This window comes from Dermochelys coriacea, chromosome 21 (genome assembly GCF_009764565.3).
Source record: "Dermochelys coriacea isolate rDerCor1 chromosome 21, rDerCor1.pri.v4, whole genome shotgun sequence".
Lineage (NCBI taxonomy): Eukaryota > Metazoa > Chordata > Testudines > Dermochelyidae > Dermochelys > Dermochelys coriacea.
The window spans coordinates 2,870,906-2,895,722 of NC_050088.1; the positions used below are offsets into that span (position 1 = coordinate 2,870,906).

Here is a 24,817-nt window from a genome sequence, read left to right on the forward strand (position 1 = left end):
CGCTTCTGAGACTGTCAGCCTGGGTACAATAATAATAATACTAATAACAATAATAATTGTATACATTTAGATTGCAGTAAAAGTCTCAAACAGACTGGACCCCATTGCACTAGATGCTGCACAGAGCTTACCTTCTAAAAGACAACACAAAACACATGTATGGGATGAACAAACAGGCCAGGCTGGGGTGAGGGAGAGGGGTAACACACATAATAGGATGTGTGCAATTCTTAGCTACTCAGAAGCTGTGCTCCCCACTTGCCACCTGCTTAGCCATTATCACGTTGCAGTTTCCTGCATTATCAAAGAGGAGAGTTTTAAGAAGGGGCATAAGAAGAAGATACTGGATTTGCTATGGGAGCTTCTCATGGAGAAAGTTTGAAAGTTGCTTGTTGGAGAATGGGAGAATTGGGGGTGGAGGCTGGCATCCCAATGGAGTGAAGGTGGGAGATGACGTTGTGATAATAGGTTGTATAGATAGAGTAGATTAAACTGTAGAGGGCGTTGTGGCAATTGTGACATATTGAGACTTTTTTGGTGTGTTGTGGGCATCTGTCCCACTGGATACTGGACTTAGCCAACCATCTCATTTCATAAGAGCTTCCGAACAGCTGTCAGCTGGTAAGCAATTTTGGTCACTTCTGATCTGCACTGGACTCAAAGACTAAGGTTAAAAAGACTCCATCTCCCATTTCCAGTCTCCTGAGCCACCCCTCTGCACAAAACACAGCCTTTTTAATTTTTGTTTTTCAGATATGCTTACAGCTTTCAACATAATTGCCCAAGGCCTGCTCCTTTCTCCTGCCCTCATATCCCACCTCTTCCCTGTTGCTATCTTTTGTTTCCTAAACTCCTATTGCTCTTTGCCCCACCAGTGGCATGTCTGCAGCTATCAACAATATTTTACCCTGACTGGCCTGCCATATTTATTTAAAAATAAAAGACATATACGCACAAAACCTCTATATTGAATGCTATCAGTTTCTGTTAGTGCATGTGCAAGTTGAAAATGGCCTAGTTATAAGTGAAGTGCTACAGAGAGCCACAGTTAGGCTAGAGTCAAGAAAGCAAAAAAGCAAGCAAGAAAGAAAGAGTTTTTCACTGATGTTTGATTTGCAGCTAGTTTGCTTTTGACTTTCATTTTCTATTTAAACATACAAAATTGGGAGCATTAAAAATGAGCTCCCAAATTAGCTTTTTAATAGAAATGGAAAGTTAAAAGGGGGCCGAGTCATGGGGGAAAAGCTATTCAAAATCACAGCCAGGCCACAGCTTGTAGAGGGGAAGCTAGAGCATGAAGGAACAAGAGAGAGGACAACAGCTGGGAAGTTTTATAAAAAGACGACATTGTGAATCACAACACAATCATTCAAATCAGTAGAAACCTCACTATCTTATTCTCCAACTTTCTGCTATGCACTTGCTGGTGGACAAAGATGCAGAGAAACAAATATTTTAAGAGGATATTTTTGATGTCATTTAATAAGGACAGATCCAGGACATCTCACTGTGCTGAAACTTCTTTAGCTGTTGAAGACAATTGGCTTCTGGTCTTAGGTCTTATGTTTCATATTACATGCATCTATTAATATCTCCCTAAAACAACTCCTTTGGTGTCTGGATTCTAAACTTACAGATATCCATCCTCTATGTAACCTTGCCAGCTACCTTGCAAATATTTCATTGTGATTTTTTCAGGGTATAAGCTCACTACTGCAGATGTCAGGTGAGAATAGTTACTATCAGATATTCCTGACCTGGTACTTCAGCAGTGGGTTTCTATTGTTGTGAGTCACCAGATACTGGACACTGCCAGGACCGGGAACTGGAGGGGCCAATGTTGCAGTATGAGGAATCCAGTGCCCCTGGCCTAAATTTTCAAAAGTGATTTGGGTGTCCAAATTGAAGCAACTTAAAGTGGACTTTCAAGCACCCACCCTCTGAAAGTAAAGGGCCCCCTTTCAGGTTTTTCAAAATTAACATTAAAAAATGGAGGCACACAAAATCACTAGGCCCCCGTGTGCCCTTGTTTCTGCTAAATTCCTTGATTTTTCCTCCTCAGTTCAAGAAAGCAATGGCTCATAAAATTCTTCGGGTTGCTCCTTCTGTTTGTCTTTGCTAGAAGTTATAAAACCCGAGAAGTAGTTGTGTGTCACCAGGCTGCTCCGGGCTCATTCTGAACTCGGTGTGGGCTGTGGCAAAGCTGGATTCTGTTCTAGTCTATTCAGGGCCCTGTGCCATGCCCATCACTCCGGTGCAGGAGGAACTCGCCCCAGGCACTACCCTGCGGACTGGAGGGAGGGGAAACCGGGCCTTTGCTAGCTGTTTGCTGTGGGAGCCGGGCGGGAGCTGCCAAACCTTGGCTGGAGTTGGGGGGACTGTCGAGGGAAGCGGGGTGGGGGCAGACCTGACACTCTCCCCAAGCCCCGCTCGTGCCGGCTCTGCAGACAGGGCGCCCGGCGCAGCTCACCCCACTATCGCAGCAAGCCGGGGCTCACATCCTGGGGGGACGCCCCCGCACGCCGGGGCTAATCCTGAGGGGCAGACCCAGCCCCGCCTGGCCCCCTGGGCGTCCCCCGGCTCCCCGGCGGAGCTGTCCGCCGCGGCGTGGTGCTGAACGCGGGCTGGCGAGGCTGGGCGGACGGCGCCACCTGCCTGCCGAGAGGCGCCGCCGCGGTGAGCCCGGGCGGCGGAGGGGAGACACCCGAGCCCGGGGGCTGCAGCTGCGCCTGCCCGAGCCCCTGCGCCCCCCGCTCGGCTGGGCTAAGGAGCCCACCCCGGGGCCAGCAGCGGCTGGATGGCGGCGCTAGCGCCCGGCGCCCGCCGGAGGTGGAGAGCCCGGCAGCGCAGGGCAGGGCAGGGCACCACGACTCCTGCCCGGGGGAGGCCAGGTCAGGCGGGGAGGGGACAGCACTGCCCAGCCTGCCCCCGGGCGCCCTGCAAGGTGGAGACCCGATGCTGGGGCGTCAGGTGCTGCTAGAGGAAGAGTCTTCTGGCCGCCCGCTTCCTTTCCCGGCGCTCCGGGGCGGCTCGCCCGGGTGGTGGCTCTTTGAAGCTTGTGGCGACTGAACTCCTGACTCCTGGCTTCAGGACCCTCGGCGCCTCCGGGGGAGATGACGCACCATGGCACCGCAGCCGGGCCCCTCTCTTCCATGTATGTATTGGCCCTGCTTTTTGGGGAAGGGCCCTAACTCTTGCTGCGGAGCATCACTCGCCCGCTGCAGCCGCCCGAGTGGCAGGGCAAGAGCGGGTGCTTCTGATGTGGGTGTTTCCATTTATTAAGAGGGGCGGGGGGGGGGCTTCCAAGAAAGAAAGGTTTGGCCCCTCTCCCCCACCCTGCCTGAGAGGCGATGGAGAGAGAGAGAGTTTAATTTTTCTTCCGAAGCGACCTCTGTGCGGCGGGGCTGGGGAGGGGGACAGGCGGAGCCGGTAACGAACTGGAGCAGGTAACGGTAAAGTTCCTCCACATACTCTCCCCCCCTGCCCCCCAGTGCCGGGCACATTAGCATGCAGTGTCAGGACTGGTGTGTATTCAGTGACTCCATTTGCTGGTGTCTCGCTGTTGGCTCACACCGCCTCTCTCCAGCATCTTGCTTTACAGCCTGCTTCTCTGGGTCTCCGAGAGGGAGGGAGGGGAACTCCAGGCTCAGTCCATCATCCCTGCTACATCCAAGAGAGCGGATTCTTCAACATCTGTGTACCATTTCCAGCTTGACCAGACAGCAAGAGCAAAGCTGGAGTTGAAGGACAAGCAAAAAAAAAAAAAAAAAAAAAGAGAACCCCCCCCCCGCCCCACAGAAATAAGCTTGGGGGAGAGGGAGGGAGGGAGACAGAGACTCACTCAACCTCAGCAATAACAAGGGAGACGCTGTTTAGTCGTTTCTATCTACTTCCCCAGGGCTGATTATACTTTCTGATTACTCCTGCCTGCATTTAGAGAGAGATTTGAGAGGCAGGCAGCACAATTCACCCTTGATCCTGAGGACTGGTTTCCCAACGCCCCCTAGATCTAGCCCTGCATTTTGGGGATGAGAGTTTCTTCCCTTGCAAGGTAAGGCATTGCTGTGATCCAGCAAGATGGGGCTTTTCGTTTCGTCGGGGGTTGAAGGGTAGAAGTTTCCTTGCGTTTATTCTAAGCCTGTTGCTGTAGCTTTCCATGCTTTTGGTGTAAATCTCTCGCTGGCTGATCAGTTGCAAACGTTAGCGGTTTCAGAGTAGCAGCTGTGCTAGTCTGTATCCGCAAAAAGAAAAGGAGTAGTTGTGGCACCTCACGAAAGCTTATGCTCAAATAAATTTGTTAGTCTCTAAAGTGCCACAAGTACTCCTTTTCTTTTTGCAAACATTAGCGGGTAGTTTTATTATTTGATAGGTGGGAGGGGAGAATACAGGTGAAATAAGATGCTGAAGCTTTGACTGGCATATTTTGCATTTTAAATGAAAGATCTTTGCTGCTTAAGCCTGACCCACATAAAGGATTAAAGGGGGGGGGAGAAGAAGAAAGAGAAAAAGACAGTGTGCCAAGTGTCATTTCTCTTGTCTTAGCTACCGTTATCCCAGTCTCATCCTGAATCTCACAGCTTATCATTTTGTTAAAGTTATCCAGATCTGCTTCTGCCATAGAAAACACAAGGAGATGGTGAGGTTTTTAACATAAGAATGTCCAGAGGCATCTAATAAGGTTGACACTGCTAGCAGCAGTTAATAAGATGAAAAACCATTAGTTATTCCCTCCCCTCCCTTTGGGTAACAAGAAATAAACTTGTTCTACAAAATTATCTTCCAGTGCATTGTTGATCCAAGAGTATTGGTGGTTTTTTTTTTGATATTGGAATAAAATCATCCAGTAAAGGTAGCCGTAATTCAAATGATTGGAGAGAGAGAGAGAGAGAGAGAGAGATCAGCAACCTGGGACTCTTGGGGAAAAAGTCATTTTAGAAAATGAAAGAGGCTTTGCTTGCAGTTTTGTTTATACAGTTTGGGTGGCAGGGTAGTTACTTAGGGAAAAAAAGCAGTCTGGGTGCTTCCATGACATTGACATTTAATTAAGTCAAAAGAGCCCAATCCTTTTATCTTATACACAAGCTTTTCTAAATACCACAAGCGGGCTACTGAGCCTTTACCAACTAGTTCCTTTCAAATTATACATGAAAATTTGTGTATTATACATGTATTTCAATTCTTCTGCAGCAAACACATGTGCATATATATTTGTATACTTTATATATAAACAATGTACAATACATACCTGCTTTAGATTAGTTTATTTTTACATTTAAAATAGTGTGGATTGTGCAAATTATTTCTACAAGCCCATTGCTTGCTAGTATAGGAACTGAAGTATTTCTATTAGAACCTCAAGTTAGTTTGCAGCAAGATGAAGGTGCTAATAAATGCGATGTTTTATATCTTATCACTATGGACTTAGCCTGCACAGTACACAAGCCCAGATAAAACCTCTCTCTCCTGTTTACTCACTGATGGTATTGTTGACTGAAGATCTGAGACAAAAAAAAGCCATTCCTCACTGATGAAGATACTTCACCTTCCCTTAAACTTCTCACATCACCTTATTTACACAAACTCACTCTCAAAAGTCAGCCACAAAACAACTTTTGTTTTTGCATTTTTAAAAAGGACTCCATCACTGTGTGCATCTGGGCTAAGATACAGAGCTACTTCTCTACTGACATAATACAACTGAGAAGTAAACCCTTAGCACTTAGATTAGGAACTTCTAAGTCCATCTGCTGAAGAGGACCCTGAGATATGGAAATTGAGTAATGAACTTTTATGGACAGATACTCAGCCACCTCTTGTGTTTTAATTTCTTGGCCATTTCAGATAGTGGCAGTTTAAAATTTCTCCATATACACAGTCAGCCTAGAAGGACTTTTTAAAAATAATACAAAAAGGTTAACATTTGTAAGCCATTAGTGAGTTATGGTGTCTTAAAGCTATTTAAGCACTTATAATGCCTTTGGCTGCAAAATGAGGTGAGCTGGAACTTGCACCCAGGGATCTATAATGTACGTGTGAGGTTTGTAAGGAGATGCCCCACTGGACTTGAGAGAAACTCAGGCTCCCAAGCCCTGTTACTGCAAAAATCCAGGGGTGTTCCATACATTTCCAGTAGGATGACCTCAGTGTCAATAAGACCTTTTCTAGTTAAAATAATAATACATAGAAGGGGTCTGTATTGCTTAGGGGATGGGTAAGGGGAGATGTAGACTAGATCTCCTGGTTGCTTCACTCCTTATCCAGTTGGGTTAAATGGTGGGCAAGTTGTTACCATTCCATGGCATTGTAGCAGCTTAGAAAGGCTTTGGTAGCCTTGGTGGCCTCTCCTTAGTTTTAGTTTTCCATCACAAAATCCACCATTGTCCTCAATGGAAAGTGGCAGCTTTGGTGAATAGGTCCAGCCTAGCCCTTAGAAGTAGTCTCTTCAGTTGGGGATTGCAGCACATCTGAAGCAATGTGGATGAAGTTTATAGTGGTGTGGTGTGCCTGTTCTGGAGATAAACAAAAGGACTTTCTACAGAACTAAATTCACTTTTTAGAATAAGGGAGCAAAAGAACACATTGTAATGCTGAATGAACACTGCATAATAAAATAGTGTGGGAGATGGGTTCTCGTGCCACTACTGTACCAACAGCATCCTTTCTAGGAGCAAAAAAGAAAAGGAGTATTTGGGGCACCTTAGAGACTAAAATTTATTTGAGCATAAGCTTTCGTGAGTTACAGCTCACTTCATCGGATGCATTCAGTTTTTCCACCGAATGCATCCGATGAAGTGAGCTGTAGCTAACGAAAGCTTATGCTCAAATAAATTTGTTAGTCTCTAAGGTACCACAAGTACTCCTTTTCTTTTTTGTGAATACAGACTAACACGGCTGCTACTCTGAAACCTTCTGGGAGCAGCATCACTACAGTTTATTCTACACACCCTAACTATAAAACTTCCGTTGGCATGAGTAGGATGCTTGCCCAGGGATTTCAATTGTCCTTAGAAACAAAACTGTACAGCAAGATTGTTTGTATTAAATTGTGTAGTAATCATTAACATCCATCAAGAAAAGCATCTTTGTGAGCAGTTTAGTCAGAATAAACCTGTAGTGAAACCACTACTATTTTTCATTCAGTATTTTGATGACCTGTTGAGATCAATAATGCTACAGCCCCAGTAACTGGAATGGAACGATTCACAGAATTAAGATACTTTAATGTAATAGTATTGTTCTATATAATTTACTATGGAAGCTTCCAGGGCTTACCCCAGTGGCCACTGAAGTCAATGTGGGTCTTTCCATTGACTTAACTGACTTTGGGTAGGTCCCCTAGTACTGCTTCTATGATGTGACACTTTTCACCAAATATTTGTAGGGTAGCGTTAGAAACATTAAGGAAGTGAAACCATAGACAAGTGACAAAAAAAAGGTTAAATAAAGCAAAAGCAAAATGCCTGACTACAGAAAAGAACAAGAAAATTCAGGGCTAGATTCTAAGTTGTTATAAATCAGTGTAGTTGCATTGACTTTCGTAGAGCTATGCCAATTTACAACAGCAGAGGATCTCAGAGTTTGGGATATTTTCCCTCCATTAGATGGGCCTCTAATAATGGCCATTATAGTGAATGCACTCCACCCTTTAGTTAAAAGACTTTTGCCTTTGTTAGACAGACAGTCAAGGTAACATTCTGGTAAAAGAAAGAAAGATAAGGTTTTATTTGGATGCTTCATCCTGTTTGCTCTTGTCTTTCTTGATCAGACACAGTTAATAGTTTAACCCTTAGTGGGCTCCTTTTCACACACCCCACCACAGATATACCTCTGAAGCTCAGACAGCCTGAACAATACAAGGGCATGGGCCTTGGGAGCAGAGTTTGAATTTTCCTCTTGCTCATTGGAGTAGTGCAATATTTCACTACCATAAAGGTCTGTCTCAAGCAACCACTCATGGGACCATCAAACAATCTGTAGCCTAGCAGAGGTTTCTAACTAAGGGTGAACGAAATTGTACTGAAAACCATGGAAGATTTTAATTTGTTTTTTGAGATGCAGGTTACCAACTGGCACAGTCCTTCGTGAAAGTTTCACTGTAGTTTGAGGGTTGTTTATTGCTTAACAGGTGTCCGACTTGATCTATTTAGGGTTGTTAGTAATAAGTAATTCCACTGGGTGAACTCCCAGGATTTTTCACCAGAGTCCCCAATTCTTTTGTGACAGCTGTAAACAGAGAGATGAACATATAATGATTACACCTGTGGAATCATGGATTAGTCTTGTTTGTAAGGAAGCAAATTAAATTAGTGTGTTTATGCTAATTTAAAGAGGAATCATTTGCAATTCAAAAATTTAAAATCTATAATAATGCCATAACCTTCCCTCATTAAAATATACACATGATCAATGATTATTCTTCTAAAATAGAAGGCTATAACAGCTTAGTTTCTCAGTTGTCATAAAGCTCCTATGTACTTATCCAGGTTGTTCTGATATTGTCTTTTAGAAACAAAAAATGAAGGCAAAGCATCCCCCATTGATTGTTTTTATATTATATTTTTAGATGGAATTGATCTGACTCCAGACTCCTTTTAGAAGCAGAAGAATAGTCTTTTCCCACACCGAGGCCTGGAGCCATCATGGCAGCAGGCGTAGCAGCATGGTTGCCCTTTGCCAGGGCAGCTGCCATAGGATGGATGCCAGTGGCCAACTGCCCTATGCCATTGGCCCCAACTGAGAAAAACAAGAGGCAGGATGAGCTGATCATTCTGAATGTGAGTGGAAGGCGCTTCCAGACCTGGAGGACTACTCTGGAGAGGTATCCGGACACACTCCTGGGCAGCACTGAGAAAGAGTTCTTCTTCAATGAAGACACCAAGGAATACTTTTTCGACCGGGATCCTGAAGTCTTTAGGTGCATCTTAAACTTTTACAGAACTGGCAAGCTGCATTACCCAAGGTATGAGTGCATTTCTGCCTATGATGAGGAGCTTGCCTTTTATGGGATCCTACCTGAAATCATTGGGGACTGCTGCTATGAAGAGTATAAAGACAGGAAGCGGGAAAATGTCGAGCGGCTGATGGATGATAATGACTCAGAGAACAACCAAGAAGGTTCCATGCCATCTTTGAACCTCCGGCAGACCATGTGGCGAGCCTTCGAGAACCCCCACACCAGCACCTTAGCCTTAGTGTTCTACTATGTCACTGGCTTCTTTATTGCCGTCTCAGTGATCACTAATGTGGTGGAAACAGTTCCATGTGGCACAGTGCCTGGGAACAAGGAGCTTCCATGTGGGGAGAGGTATGCCGTGGCTTTCTTCTGCTTGGACACAGCTTGTGTTATGATTTTCACAGTTGAGTACCTTATGAGGCTATTTGCAGCCCCGAGCCGCTACAGGTTTATGAGGAGTGTCATGAGCATCATCGATGTGGTGGCCATCATGCCCTATTACATTGGCTTGGTGATGACTAACAATGAGGATGTCAGCGGAGCCTTTGTGACATTAAGGGTTTTCAGGGTTTTCAGGATTTTCAAGTTCTCCCGCCATTCCCAAGGCTTAAGAATCCTGGGCTACACTCTGAAGAGCTGTGCCTCGGAGCTTGGCTTTCTTCTCTTTTCCCTCACTATGGCAATCATCATCTTTGCTACTGTGATGTTTTATGCAGAGAAAGGGTCTTCGGCCAGCAAATTCACCAGCATACCAGCTTCTTTTTGGTATACTATTGTAACCATGACAACCCTTGGGTAAGTGTTGCGTTTTCTTGCGTCGGTCAATAGGCAAAATCACGGTGGTTGCTGAGTCAGGCAAAGTCGGGCACAAGAAGCAAGGCTGTGGAGAATCAGGCCCTGATATTGTCTGGTAGCTTTTCACACCTACTCACATACATCTCTGCAGAGAGAATGCAAACACCACAAGGTGCAAAGCAGTTGAGAACTAGGACCTATATTTTTATTCAGACACATTTGACCAACCTGAAGGTTTACATAAAATCATTGGAATTGTCTTTTTGCAAAATTAAGATTTACTATAATGTATCTGACTGCTTACAAATGGTATTACAGGTTTGCTAACTCAAGCAGGCATTACAGATAATCGCTTTACTGAAGGTACTCAGTGATCATTCTACAGGACATGGTTTGTTGTTAACTGAACAGAAAATCTATTTCTGAGTTTAATAATCGTAAAAATAATGCTGTAGCAGTTGCAATATTTGAAGAGATCATACAGACAGGTGCAAGTGTGATATGATAAGCATGGGAAATATAGCCTGGAGGAATCTTCCTCATATTTAATTTCGCTCCTGTTGATATTACAGCTGTTTCTGCTAAGGTTATAGATTTGTGTTTCTGGTGTTTAGAACTGAAACCTTCATAAAGGGAAATGAATAGCCAAATCCTCTCTGACAGGATTATACCAAATAAAGTAAGCTTTTGAGGCTGCTGCTTCCAGGGACTAAAGTTGCATAAACTAAAGCAATCTTTTTTTCATAACTCACACGCATATGCTGAGTTTACATGTATTTAGGGAGAGGTTTCATACTAGAAAATTCAGAGAGTTTTTAATATTTGGCCTTAGAGAATTCTTTTATAGTCGTGACCAGATTTCCCACTGAACGGCTTTTGCTTTTAAACGCTTCCCTATGCCTATTAAGTTCAAACAAAAAAACAAACAAAACAATAGCACTTTTAAATTATTATTATAATTCAGTTATCAGGAAAGCACATAGCATGAGGCAATTGTAAACTCTGGATTTTTTTTTGTGCAAAGTAAAGAACGTAAAAAACATCTGCAAACAGAATGATGCCAGAAGAACCGAAGTAGACTTTTCCCCCTTTCTTGAGCATCACTGTAGTCCATCGGTACATCTACACTGCACTCCTGGGGAATGATTGCAGCTTGTGGAGATCTACCCAAGCTGGCTCTAATCTCCTTACCCAGGTATTGGAACAGTGAAGCCAGGGCAGCCTGAGTTCCACTGAGAGCTATACAAGTCCAGCCTAAACTCCTAGTAATTGCTCACATAGCTAACCCATGCTGATGTCTATGCTACTACATCTTCATAGCTCTTCACAAGTTACCCCAGCTAGCTTTACCCTTGGTATGTCAACAAGTGGCAGTCATACCCCTCAGGCCAAAATTTCAAACTTGGGTGACAAAAGTTAGGCTCCGCCATCTATTCTTAGGCATCTAAATAAAAGTGGCCTTATTTTCAAAGGTTCTGAGACTCTTTCCCCCCTTGATTTCAATGAAATAAGATGTCCAATTTATATACCTAAATATAGGTTTAGGAGCTCAACTTTCAGCTCCCAATTTTTAAATGATGACCCTTTATATTCCATTCTAGAATTTTTTATACTGGGCTCTTCACCATAGTATCTGAATGTCTTCCAGTAGTGCATCAAACAAGATGACGAATATCAGTCATTTATTTCTTCTCTCATCCTGTTCCCATGAGAATTGTGTGCAGGGGGGTGTTTTGCTTTGGTATTTTTATAATTACACACACATCTGTTTAGTTGCCAAATACTGTGCATTTCTTTGATTTTGCCTTCCCTAGCACAAACTACTTCATAAAATTTACAGACAAGGCTTCATAGTACAATTAGTTCTTTGTTCATCTGAATGAAATGGCCTCTTGCATGTAGCACCTTTTCTTTCTGCATATAATGATAGTCAAAACAGACTGTTTCTGAATACTTTAAAGTGTTCTCAGTATATAGTAATCATAGACATTATAGCTGAATGAGTGCTTTAAACTGACAAGAATAAAAAAATTACAGAGATTGAAATGGAACTTTAAGTTTTAGAAGGAAAGATCTATTTAAGCTACAGGAGCTGTGTGTAAAATATTACACAAGAGAAAGCATAAACCTCTAGTATTGTTTTTTGTGTGGATTTGAATTGAACTAGTTTGTGCTAGCATAAACTATTAGCTAGATTACTGTGATCTACTTTTTAAAAAGAGTTGTCATTTTATGAGATCAAAACACTGGATGATGTCTTGAGGACAGAAGCCTGTGCTCTCACCCCATCTATCATCATCTTGTTTATAATGTGACTAACTGGTATCCAAGACCCAACAACCTCTGTTGCTCTACAATTGCTTGTCTTAGTCTTGTGCCAGAGAGAAAGGCGTCATTACGCTGCGTAGCTCAAAGAGCAACTTTCACCTAAGACGCACTCTGTAGAATTCCTTCTGGACCAGCTTCAGAAAAGCACCCTTGGGGGAGCAGGTCTTTAGGGCACTGTTCAAGTCTCAGCTTGCAAGATGCCTGCACAACAAGGCCCAGAATGAGACAAGGCCCCTTGGACATGTCTGCTCCACTTTCTGGCCAGTGGATGGCAGGCATAACTATTGCAACACATGTGATTATTACATGCACACAAAGCGAAGTTAGAGATGAATTCTTGGGTTTCAGCTCATTTCTACCTTCCACACTGAAACTTTGACAGATTATCCATCACAGCTCCCCCTCCTCTGATAAAAGCAGAAGGGAGCTCCTGCTCCTCTGCGTTGCTTGGGGTACAATGTGGCCCCACCGTGTTCCCTTGTCTTTGGCTCCGTAGTGAGGGCCCTCTGGTTTCAGTCTGCTTTAACCACTGGAAACAGAGTCATAGTGTCATGTTCTGCTGGCACTTCATAAATGAACCTCAGATTGCTGCTACTTTGACATAGTGTTGTCTAGTTATGCAATGCTTCCTTGCAAAAAAAAAAAAAGCCACCAACTTCTCAGTTTAGGTACCTAACTTGGGGTCCCAAATTCCATTCAGCACCCAAGTATGCAAACCTTCCCCATATTTTCTAAATTGCTGCTATACACCCATATGAGGCTGGGACAGAACTTCCTTAGTTTATTTTGGGTTGTGGGTTTGTTTGTTTTTGGGGGGGTGGAATAGGATAACCCAGTTTAAGCTATGACAAATGCTATTAAGATTGAGTAATATTGATAATGCGCATTCTGTACAGTTTGCAGGCTGTTCTAAGTTGTGTTTGGCTACTAAAGTCATTCCAATAGCCATGTATTGTAGAGGTGTGGGGTGCCCTAGCCATGTCCCCACATTGTCCATGTTCTCCATTCCACTTAGAAATCCATCTATATGGAGGTGTACACCTGGAAGATTTGAGACAGCTCATAGAGGCATCTTTCTGCCTCTCCCCTTAAGACACCCAAAGATGAAAGATAAGGGTTCTTGGTTTGAGTTCTTGAAGTTAAAAAGTGATTAGGCTATTTAGACACAAGAACATCATAAGAATGGCCCGACTGAATCAGACCAATGGTCCATCTAGCCCAGTATCCTGTCTTCTGACAAAAAAACAAAAACAATGAGGAGTCCTTGTGACACCTTCAAGACTAAAATTTATTTGGGCATAATCTTTCGTGGGCTTTTGGGCATGAAAGATCATGCTCAAATAAATTTATTGGTCTTTAAGGTGCCACAAGGACTCGTTTTTGCTGATACAGACCAACATGGCTACCACTCTGAAACCTGTCTTCTGACAGTGGCCAATGCCAGGTGCTCTAGAGGGAATGAACAGAGCAGGGAATCAAATGACCCATCCCCTGTCGCCCATTCCCAGCTTCTGGCAAACAGGCTAGGGACACCATCCCTACCCATTCTGTCTAATGGCAATTGATTTTTAAGGCATTTCAGGAAGGGACATTGAGAAATTGCTTCTTTGTTCTTATTTTCTATTTACAATTTTTTTTTATTTCTTGCCTCAGACTCCCCCATTGCCGCAGCTGAACAGTGCTAAGCCTCTCCGAGGATCTCTCTTTCCCAGGTGCACTGAAGTTAGGAGTCATTTGGCTCTGCTGGGAAGGAATTGTTACTAATTAGGGTATTTGCAATTCCCTACCTGACTGATGTCAAAAATCCCAGTCAAAATATCTAGTGTGTGGCATATGCCAGCATTTTGCCCACGTAAGTGATGTGCCAGTTAGCTGCTTGCCTCTGAACAGTGCTCAGAGCTTTTATAAAGCATTTTAAAATTTGCTCACTTGCATTTAAAGTTCTAATTAGCATTTCAATAGATTTTGACCAGAAGAAATCGTGTTTAAAAAAAGAATTCACAAAGAAAAATCTTTTTGCCCATTTAATCCAGGTAATGGAGTAATTTCACAATCTTGGAAACTCATTGTTAACAGATTGGTTTATAAACTGAATTTAGAATGCGCAAGATAACTGCTCATGTTAGTAAAACATTCAACTATTAGCTTGCTTTAGATGAATAGGAAAATTTATTTAAAAAACAAAATCAACCAAGCCAGGCTTTGAAAAGCATTAACATATGTTCTAGTTGACTAGCATTAATACTACTGAAGAAAGCTAGATCAGATCCTCAACTGATGTAAATCAAAGTAGTTCCATGGAAGCCAAAGCTACCCCGCTTTACACCTGCTAGGACCTTAAAATTACCTTTTAATCCTTGGTAATGAATAGAGACTGTCTTTCTGTTTTAAAAAAAAAAAAAAAAAACCACATCCTTCCCCCACCTCCATCCCCATAAAGATGGCTGTTAAATTCACAGGCCTGATTCTCTGCTCTGTAACACCAGTTTTATGTTGATGTGATTCCATTGACTTTGACAGAGTGCTGAGGATTTGGCGCCCAAAGTAAGTTTGTGTAACTTTTTAATTTTCTGGCTGCTGCTACTGAATGCTTCATGTGCATGACACCCACCATGAAGTTCTCTCACAGGGCTTAAGGGCAGAAGAGACTCAACATCTCATTTAATCTGACCTCCTGTCTGCCACAGGCCACCCCCCCACAAGCACAACCACCAGAATTAGAGCCAAGCATCACAGCCCTTGGAAGATGACTATTGTGTGCCCCAGGGAGAGAACAGGAGGCGCCGAGGTACACCAATGCCCACGGCTCTTGTAGAAACAGGGAACTGATTTGGTCAAATAGACCTAGATGATCCTAGCAAGTGACTGCACTGCATGCTGTAGAGGGAGATGAACCATCTCCCACACTGCAAAGCCCCTGCCAATACAGCCTAGAGGGAAATTCCTTCCTGGCCCCAAATTTAGTGATCAGACTGAGGGGGTGAGCAAGACCCACCTGCTAAGGTCCTGAGAGATACTTCTCAGTGCCACCTCAGAGCACTGGCCTGTCCAGTGTACTATGTCCCACTGTGGCTATCGCAAGCAGAGGAAGGAGATAAAAAGATTACATTCGTGGGGGGGGGGGGGGAATCCCTTCCTGACCATGGCAGGTGACTGGCTGATGCTCCATCATAAACCTAATCTGATGGTTTACCCCACAACTCCCATTGGGAAACTGTTCTAGAGCTTAACTCCTCCAATGGTTAGAAATGGTCTTCTAAATTTCCAGCCTACATGTATTCATTCTGGGTACCTCCAGGCAATATGTTCCTGCTATGATTGTTGCCTTTCCTAGGTGCATCCAACAGAATCCACCATTTGTACTACTGAACATTAACTCTGGATACAAAGCTTATTCATGAAATAAATGGGAGTTTTCTATTGATTACACTGAACTTTGGATCAGACCCTCCGGGTTTTGTAGTGTCAATGGAGGTTTCCCTTGAAAGCCATGTAAGGAGTAGGATGTTAATGCTAATAAATCTCACAACTGGAGATGCAATGTAGTAGCCGTCACTGCAGAACTACACTGGCCCATAAGGAAACACCATAAAAATAAACCAAAAAAAAGTGTGGTCTCATTGAAGGGGCAATAAGTGAAATAGAATAAATTGTACTTCTGGTGGTATTATTTCTCAATCAGGTGCTAGAGTTTTGAGAAATCCAGGATGACTTGCATGTTTCTTTGGATAGCAAGTGTACCTGTCTTTTTGGATTCAACAGCAGTTTGCATGCAGCAGGGAAGAAAACAAAAAGGAATCAGATTATACTGACCCTGCATCCCTCAGCTGTGCTCATCAGCCCTGGTTTAAGAGAGGCTGTTTTTAATTTAGCATGATTTTAATTTTGCTCAAGAGGTTTTGTAATGAAAGTGTTATTCTTAGGTGCATCTTAAATCAATCTGAATTATGGAAACAACTCTTCAGAATTAATTCCGAATCAGCTACCCACTTCATGCAGAAACTCTCTACAACCAACAGCAACCTCACCCTTTTCCCACCCTTTTGTCAAACATCATTAAAATAAATAGTTTTGCCACAACCCTGCCTTTTCTATACGAGATGCTGACCTAGACCATCCACCTCAACAATGGCAGCACACCTCAACCAATGTTGCAGGAACACTTCTGGCCCCTTAGTATTAATATTCAGAGACAAGCCTCTTCTTCAGTTCTTGGCTAGCTGGCTTGAGCATTGCAGTGCAATATTCAAGCAGTTTAATTGTTATAAATGATGTTTTGTTTTATCAACATTTACTTTTAAGTAGCATTTTCATTTTTGATTGGAGACAGACACTGCGGGTAGTGTATCATTCCTATTTGATATATTTAAATACATCAGAGCAATTTTCAGCCAACACAGTCTTCTCAAGTTAAGTTGTTTTTTTAGCAACTGTTCCGCGAATACAGCAATTTTTCAAATGCAGAGATCCTGAATGTGCATCACTGTTCTTATGTCAATCCATTTGGATCCAACTGGATACATTGAGTGTTTAGTTCCTACTGAAAAGTTAAATGACTAATTGTCTCAGGCCTCTCTGAAAATCCTAAGCATGGTGGGAGAGAAGATCTAGATGACCACCAACTAATACTCTGTGAACAAAGTGAATTTGCTATAGTTGTGGTCTTTTAATATTTTCCTTTCATTAACATTCAAGTGGATCCTCAGAAACCAAATTCTCAAATGATAAGCACAAGGATTCATGCCAAAAGTGCTTGTGTAATGATTTAGAGCTTAGAATTTTACAAGTTGCTGAGCATTCATGGCTACCAGTGAGGATACTCACATGCTTATGAGAAGCATGATGGGGTACAAGGAATAGTCAGCATGGATGTGTCAAAAACAAATATCAAACCAACCTAATTTCCTTTGACAGGGTTACTTGCTTAGTGGTCAAGAGGGGGAAGCAGTAATCAAGATATTAGTTGATTATAGTAAGGCTTGTGGTATAGTCCCAAATAGCATTCTCATAAGCGAACTAGGGAAATGTGGTCTAGATGAAGTCAGTGCACTGCTGATTGAAAGACCATATTCAAAGAGTAGTAATCAATGGTTTGCTGTCCAGGAGGGTATATCTGGTGGAGTCCCAGAGGGGTCAGTCCTGGATCCAGTACTGTTCAATTTTCCCCCCACCCCATTAGTGACTTGGATAATGGAGTGGAATGTATGTTTATAAAATGTGCAGATGACACCAAGAGGAGTGGAGTTGCAAGCACTTTGGGGGACAGGATTAGAATTCAAAACAACCTGAGAAACTGGAGAATTGTCCTGAATCAAAGATATGAAATTCAAAGACAACTGCAAAGTACTTCACTTTGAAGGAAAAAAAAATCAGTTGCGTAACTATAAAATGAGAAATAACTGGCTAAGTGGTAGTGCTGCTAAAGTATCTGGGGCACATAGTGGATCACAAAATGAATGAGTCAATGTGATGCAGTTCTGAAAAAGGCTAGTCTACCAAAAGGAATATTGTATGGAAGACATGGGAGGTAATTATCCTACTCTGCATGGCACTGGTGAAGACTCAGCTGGAGTACTATGTCCAATTCTGATGCCACACTTTAGGAAAGATGTGGACAAAATCGAGATTAGCAACAAAAATGATAAGTCAGGTTTTCTAAACTTTTTATGAAAAAAAAAGGGTAAAAACTGGGCATCTTTAGTCTTGAGAAAAGACGGGCTAATCACGAAATTGGGATCAGGAAAGAATTTTCCCTTAGGTCACATTGGCAGGGACTTTGTCAGGGGGAGGCCGGGAACTGACAGTCTTCAAATACATGAAGGGCTGTTATAAAGATGACGGCATTCAATTGTTCTCCACATCCACTGATGGTAGGACAAGTCATAATGGACTTAATCTGCAGCAAGGAAGATTTAGGTTAAATATTAGAAAACCCTTTCTAAAGGGGAGTTAAGCTCCAGAACAGGTGTTCAAGGGAAGTTGCTGAATCCCTATTGCTGGAGGGTTTTAAGAATGGATTGGAAAGACACCTGTCAGGAATGGTCTAGGTTTACTCGGCCCTGAGCCAATGCAGTGGGCTGGACTTGATGACCTCTTGCAGACCCTTCCAGCCCTACATTTCTATGATTCTGTGCTTAAAGCTAAGCACATGCTTAAGTATTTTGCTAGATTGTGTCCGGAGTGCTCAGCACATTTCAAGACTGTGCCCCTAAATCAGGGAACGGAGCAAGAGCATGGAATTTGTCTGAAAAAAAAATGATAAGCAAATAATGCAACTTGAATTTTGCATGCCAGGTGCCTAATACTGACCTTCCAGTTATCAATCCAGAAAGGGGGAAAAAAGCTTAATTTATGGGAAAAATTGAATAAATTAGAGGAAATTATCTGATAAGGTAGCAATCCACAGGCAAAAATGAGATTTAATCAGATAAGTTTACATGAAGCAAATTTGCTCAGCAATATGGGAAACTGAGTTCTTATGGTTCAATATCCTCTGCTTCTTCTTAAACATTATGGATGGTATCTTCAAAAGCAATCAGTATTGGCCTCGCTTTACTGCCAGAGTTTCACGGCTGACCTCAATAGTAACAGAGGCACGTCAATGCTGAGAATTTTTTTTTTTTAATTTGAAAAAAGTCTACCCTCTTGCTGCTTAGGGATGCATTACTGTTTTGCTACTTTGAGAAGTATCAGCACCCATGGGGATTCTGCAAAATTTCAAGTTGAGCTGTTCAACATTTTGAAATTCATGACAAAGTGTTTTGCTGAATGCAAAGTGGGCTCTTAGAAGATTTTTGGTTTGGAAAAGGAATTTACCTGCCCTTCCTCTCTCTCGACTCCAATTTTGTCTTATCCAAAATGGGATCAGATTCCTTAGGGGACTGAAAACTGGATACAGCTTTTCACCTCAGTGTTACACTGGTTCAAAAAGGGGACCTGATTCCTTAGGTTCAAAACCAACCCCAGATCAGTAACTACCTCTTCATTAGATTGTCCAGTGGCCTATGATTTGCTGAGCATCAGTCCTGTTCCTGGAGGGGAAGTGTTACACACCCAATAATTAGATGTTGGCATTAACTAGAACCTATGCTGGCCATCTTAGCAGACTGGCCAAGAATTAAAGATACAATCAGATTGAATTTGCCTTTTCCCCATGAGGGTATTCCCTTCCAAGTGTCTCCTAATATGGTGTTACCTACTCAGATATGGATACTATATACTCATAGATGGTGCAAAATACCTTGAAAGACTTCCATTGATTAAGGTACTGATCCAAAACAATCAGCAGAGAATGAGTTCTAATAATGGCTCAGCAGAAAATGTTTCTGTACAGTTAGACAAAGGATGAGAAACCCCCAGAATATTGTGGATAGAGTTGCCAAACAATATCAGCCATTTATAGTAAAAACTAGGAAATGAGGAACATACATCTGACTGTTTAGCACATGCCGATTGTCTTGACATATGTCACTTCACATTAGTGATGAAAGATCTGGAATTTCTTACTGTTGATATCACCAGCTTGCTGGTGGAGCAAGATTTTGTTCTTGTCCTTGTTTCAAGATTGTATCCTATACTCACTCCATAGACTTATGTATGTGTGTGCGTGAGAGAGATGGCATTTAATCAAATCTCTAAAAGATGTGAACAAAATATCAATAGTGTTCATTTGTTGATGGGGTTTTTTCTTGCTATTCAACCACAGGGAAAAAATGGGATCAGATTTAAGTAGTATAATAGAATGTTAAATACCTAATGGCAGATCTTTGACAGATGGACTAGCATACACCTACAGAATACTGACCACATTTCCTGTAAGAGACTGCCAGGTATGTGCCTAATGAATGTAGATTTGTTTGAAGTTATTTCTCTGATGGAAAATAATAGCAACTAAATCTGATTTTAACTGTCACTCACTTTATACAAATTCAAGGTAGCAGGAAAAGTACAGAAAATAGCAAGTCATTTATGGACTATTGTTCTTCCCTGGGTTCTTCAGGAACCCACTGCATTTTGGGCCATGTAATCATAGTGTGTGTGTCAGGACTTGATCAAGTATCACTAAACTGAATTAGGAAAAAAAAACACCTCTGCATGCCACCTCACATTTAACCTAACAAGATGGCAGAAATGGAAGCTACTTCCTTCGTAATGCAGGCCTCTCAAATTTCACACCATTCCTATTTCCTACACTGCCAAAAGCCAAAGAACAGCTTGAATGTAACTGAGGAAGTCTAATCAAAACAATAAATTGATAGAACTATATAAAGAACTCATTTTCTTCAGGCTTCATTCTCTTGACTCCAGCTTCATCCTGTATGAAATGGACATGAATTCTCTCCCACTAACAGATTTATAGATATTGCTTGTGAAATTGGTTTTTAATCAGAAATAGATTTTTTTGGCATTACCTGGATAAACCCAGTCAGGCATCACAATTTGACCATCTATAGTCAACAGCACCTCCCAAATACTGAAATCTCTACTAGTGCTAAATGTATTTGGATGGACCTTTAAATCCACTGAGTTCTTTTCTAAACTACTGGAAATACTGATCTCTATGAGGTGTGGTTTTTTATTTGTTGATTTTAAGATAATTTTTTGGTAACAAGAATGAATAACTTATTTTCTTATCAAGAAATCTCATATGAATGGTAAATTATAGTATCTGCTAAGTTAACGATAATACAGCCATCAGGAATACTAATGGAAACCTTAGCAAATGTCTGTAGCAATTGGCTTAACATATTTTACAAAGATTCTTTATTTCTTCATTTCTTGTCTGCACAATTGCAAGAATAAGAGAAATTCATATCAACAGTAATGTTGCATTCTCACTGGAGAGAAAGGGAAATTATTGGTTTGCTTACTGGATCTGAGCTATTTTTATTCTCATAAAATGATAATTTAATAACAGCTCTGACCCAGTACAAAGTAATTAGTTTATAAAGATCACTTGAAAATAAAGGGACACAGGAGCCACTGTCAGTATGAAAATGGAGGAAGGGGAAACAAATGTTAAATGCTCTGCAACAAATTAGCCATAACTAATTATGCCTCCTTGCTGTTTGTGGTAATTCACCCAGCTGAAGTCAGGATTGACTTTGAATGGATTGTGTGGAGAAAGTGCTGAGGTCATTAGTAAAGGTGATATTTTCCAGGAGACCTAGATCTGCACCACCTTTGTGGCCGGACCTCAGTAGAGGTTAACCCTTTCTGGATGGAAGTAACAGATCCTCATGTAGGACATCCATAAAACATTTGTGCTCCACTCTGATTGGCCCGGAATTGGTATAGAGGGGAGCGTAGCATCTTTCCCCATCCCTGGCTGCACATCAGCTGAAGCACAGGCAGGTTCTTGGAAACTGGTTAAAATCTTCAACACACACATCAGAGTCCCATTCTCAAATGCAACTTGAGCAGCAAGGAGCTCAAAGTCTCATCACCACCTAGGTCCCATTTTCCCTATCTTAAATCACGTAAAGTGCTTTTGAAAATCTTCTCTCTTCCCCTGCTTCCCTCCCCCCCGCCCCAGTCACCCACCTAGCTTATTTTGAGCACAACTTCCTTGGGGCAGGGACTGTGCCCTCCTCAGTGCCAAGCATGTTGCCAGTGTTCATAATAGAAGATATTCCCAAACTGGAGGCAATTCAGAGGAGACCAATAAAGAACTGTTTAGAAGCCCAGAGGGTTTGATCTATGAGAAACTACAGGCTAGGTCACCAACTGACCATTAGCATTATTCCTTACCAGTCAACGAAGCCCATTTACACAAGCTGAATATTTGGCCCTAAAAAAGCTCAACATGTGCAATTTGGCCAAGATGTTACATGGTGACAGTGTGTGCATGCTGAAGATGCATAGCATTTAGGGTGGTAGGAAGCATATAGCTAGGAGGGCTCTGAGAAAAAGAAAAAATGTAGAATGATGACTAAGAAAAACAGACTAAGTCTCCCCAGATGCACTATTGTTTGTTGTTCAAAAGACAAGTCAAGACACTATAAACGTGTTGTGAGGAACTGCAACAGGGTCACTAGCTCTAGAGTGACCCCCACATGTCATAGGGGGCCCTGCAGTATCCCTGCCTCAATTTCCTCATGGTGTGTGTGTGGGGGGGTCCCACCTCAAACTCCTCCACACAAGTCAGCGTTGGTGATATTGCTTCTCTGGCCAACTCACTAAACACATTTAACACCTTCCAGGGTAAGGAAAGTCCAACTAGAAGTCCAACATCCAAGCAAACAAAAGGTTCTTCTGCTTTGTGCCCCCAGGATATTCTTCCTATCATCTTCCAGGCTACTGTTATACAGGCTACTCTGTTATAGTGCCTCTCTGGAAGCCTCCGACTCCCTGCTCTTCACTCTTATTCCCAGACCCCAGAGAGTTCTTTGCATTTAGCTGAGTGCTGCCTTTCAGGGCTCTCTCCTTGGAGATCTTTTCCCTAGCAGTTTCATCTCTCTCTTCTCCTAGGTACCATCTCCTAGGACTTCCCTGCAAACCCTACCTCACAGCCTCTCCTAGGAGCCTAACATGCATTCTGAAGCTCTTCATGCTAACTGAATTCTCATTGCCCTTTTTATCAAACTCAGGGTGTCCATCATGCTATCACCTGATGCTTACTCCCAGACTCTCAGGCTGGGAGGCTGCTAATTATAGAAAGGGTGGGGTTGGCCCCATTTCATCCTACAGGGGCCAGCCAGCAACTGGAAGATTCTTGCACTGACAGGGAAATGGACCAGCTCACTTAATGGGTTTATTTACAATTTTAACTGATAAAAACATTGGCCCTAAATGTTTCCCCATATATGAACTGAATCAGACCTCAGGCCCTATTTTCATTCTGAAAAAGTTTGGTTATTTTTGGGCCATTTTGGGCCAGATGATCAGCTGGGATAAAACAGCATAATTCTGTTTTCATTTCACCATAGAAACATAGGGCTAGATGACCTCTTGATGTCCTTTCTAGTCCACCACCCATGTTGAGGCAGGACCAAGTAACCCTAGGCCATGTTACAGATGTTTGTCTAAACTGTCCTTAACATCCAATGAGGGGGATTTCACAGCCTCCCTTGGTATTTCAATATAAAGCAATAGAGTTAGAACATTTTTTGTAATATCTAACCTTGCTGCACATTAAGCTCACTACTACTACCACCACCTTCTGTGGACATGAACAAGTGATCACTATCCTCTTTATAAAAGCCCTTAAAATATTTTAAGATTGTGATCAGGTATAGGCCCCTTCAAATCTTTGTTACCAATCCATGCGGAAATACACGCAAGTAGAGTTGCCACAGAATTTCACTTAGGATGTCAGGTTTATTTATCGATTTATTTTTAATGTAGCACAAACATCATAAAGGGAGATATCACACTATAGGACTTGTTTTCATACTGCCAGCGCAAATACCCTGAGAATGCTCTTCTATTCATTATTTTGGCAGTAAGAGGAAATGTAGGTTGGTTTTGGCAGCATCTCAAGGCTAACAGGAGGGTTCTGGCAGGAACAATATAGTCTCACGCTGTGTGCATCAGCTAAATAGAAGTTGAAAAGGAAAAGACCTAGTATTAGGTCATGTATCCATTTGCCCTCCTACCTCTGGTTGGTGCAGTGTTCAATACAGTATATTTTGCAGTTTAATTCTGAGACTCCCAAAGGAAATGGTGGGATTCCATCTGTCTGCTTAACTTTTCAGTAGACTTCAGACTACTACATGCAATAAAGCCCATTACTCCTTAGGTACCCCTGGTACTATGGTAAGCCCAAGCATATAGAGTCACCTTTCCAGACTAATACGTGGTGTCCCAAGTTACAGTAATACACAGCTTTACTATCGTGAACACTAGGTCCATATCATTACATGTCACATTACCTCATTAAGTATATGTAAGTGAAAGGAGGTCAACAACCTATGTTCCCAAATTAACCTCATCCTGACTTTCCAAGCCATTTTTTCCTCCCCTCACAGCAGCACAAAGAAACTTGATAGCCACTAGCCATCCAGAGTTGTTCACTGAAAAGCAACCTAACTTCCATGTTATTATTAGAGAACCATTCCTGGTCTCCAGATCATTGCTTTTTCTTTTTAAAGAGTGGAGAAAGGCTTTTGGTAACAGGTTTTTGGTAACAGTTAACTAACAAAGTTGAGTGGTTTCAGTATGTTTGAGCATATGTTCACAAACTGAATATTTGCTAACTGCAGTCCATTTTATATTTTTCTTCAACAGAATATTTATAATCTGTTTATTCTTTGGTCTTGATTTTTATATCAAAAGAATTATCTACCAAATGAAAGTTATTGAGATAAGGGACAAAATAGTGAGGCAAATCAGTGTGGCACAGGACGCATTCCTCTACAGCTAGAGAACAACATTCAGAAAGTAACTTGTTCTGTCCTGAAGTAGAGCCTTGAGGATTCTGTGGAGTTCTTCACAGGGCAATTTTAGGAATCTCAGCATGGTGCAGGTGTAATCTCAGAGGTGCCTTCAAAGAGTCTCTACACCAAACATACAGATTATATAGGAAAAAAAAGTAGAAAGGCAAACAGATCCACAGAGAAGTGACTTGACCAGATTAACACAGCAAGTCAGTCAGTCAATTTAGCATCAGACCACATTCACCTACCATATTCCATACCATTTAAATTTCAGTTTTTAGGGTAACCAAAAAAAATGGAGATTTGCAATTTCATTCAAGTCTCTGTAGTCAGAGGGGCTAGTGTTGGAACAATAAAGCCCTAG

At 42.1% G+C, this 24,817-nt stretch overlaps 1 protein-coding gene across 3 annotated transcripts in view; it reads left to right on the plus strand.

Moving 5' to 3' along the window:
- Positions 1-2,687: 2,687 nt before the first annotated feature.
- The window catches only part of KCND3 (potassium voltage-gated channel subfamily D member 3), a 244,495-nt gene continuing 222,365 nt past the window's right edge, over positions 2,688-24,817 (plus strand). Inside the window, exons 1-2 of one of the 3 annotated variants that reach the window (XM_038380133.2) lie at positions 2,688-3,154; positions 8,564-9,748. In XM_038380133.2, the coding sequence (XP_038236061.1) occupies positions 8,640-9,748 (1,109 nt within the window). In that variant the 5' untranslated portion in view covers positions 2,688-3,154; positions 8,564-8,639. Of the gene's footprint in view, positions 3,155-3,235; positions 4,052-8,563; positions 9,749-24,817 lie in introns of those variants that run through there. The other 2 variants (XM_038380139.2, XM_038380134.2) reach the window with 2 other exon arrangements.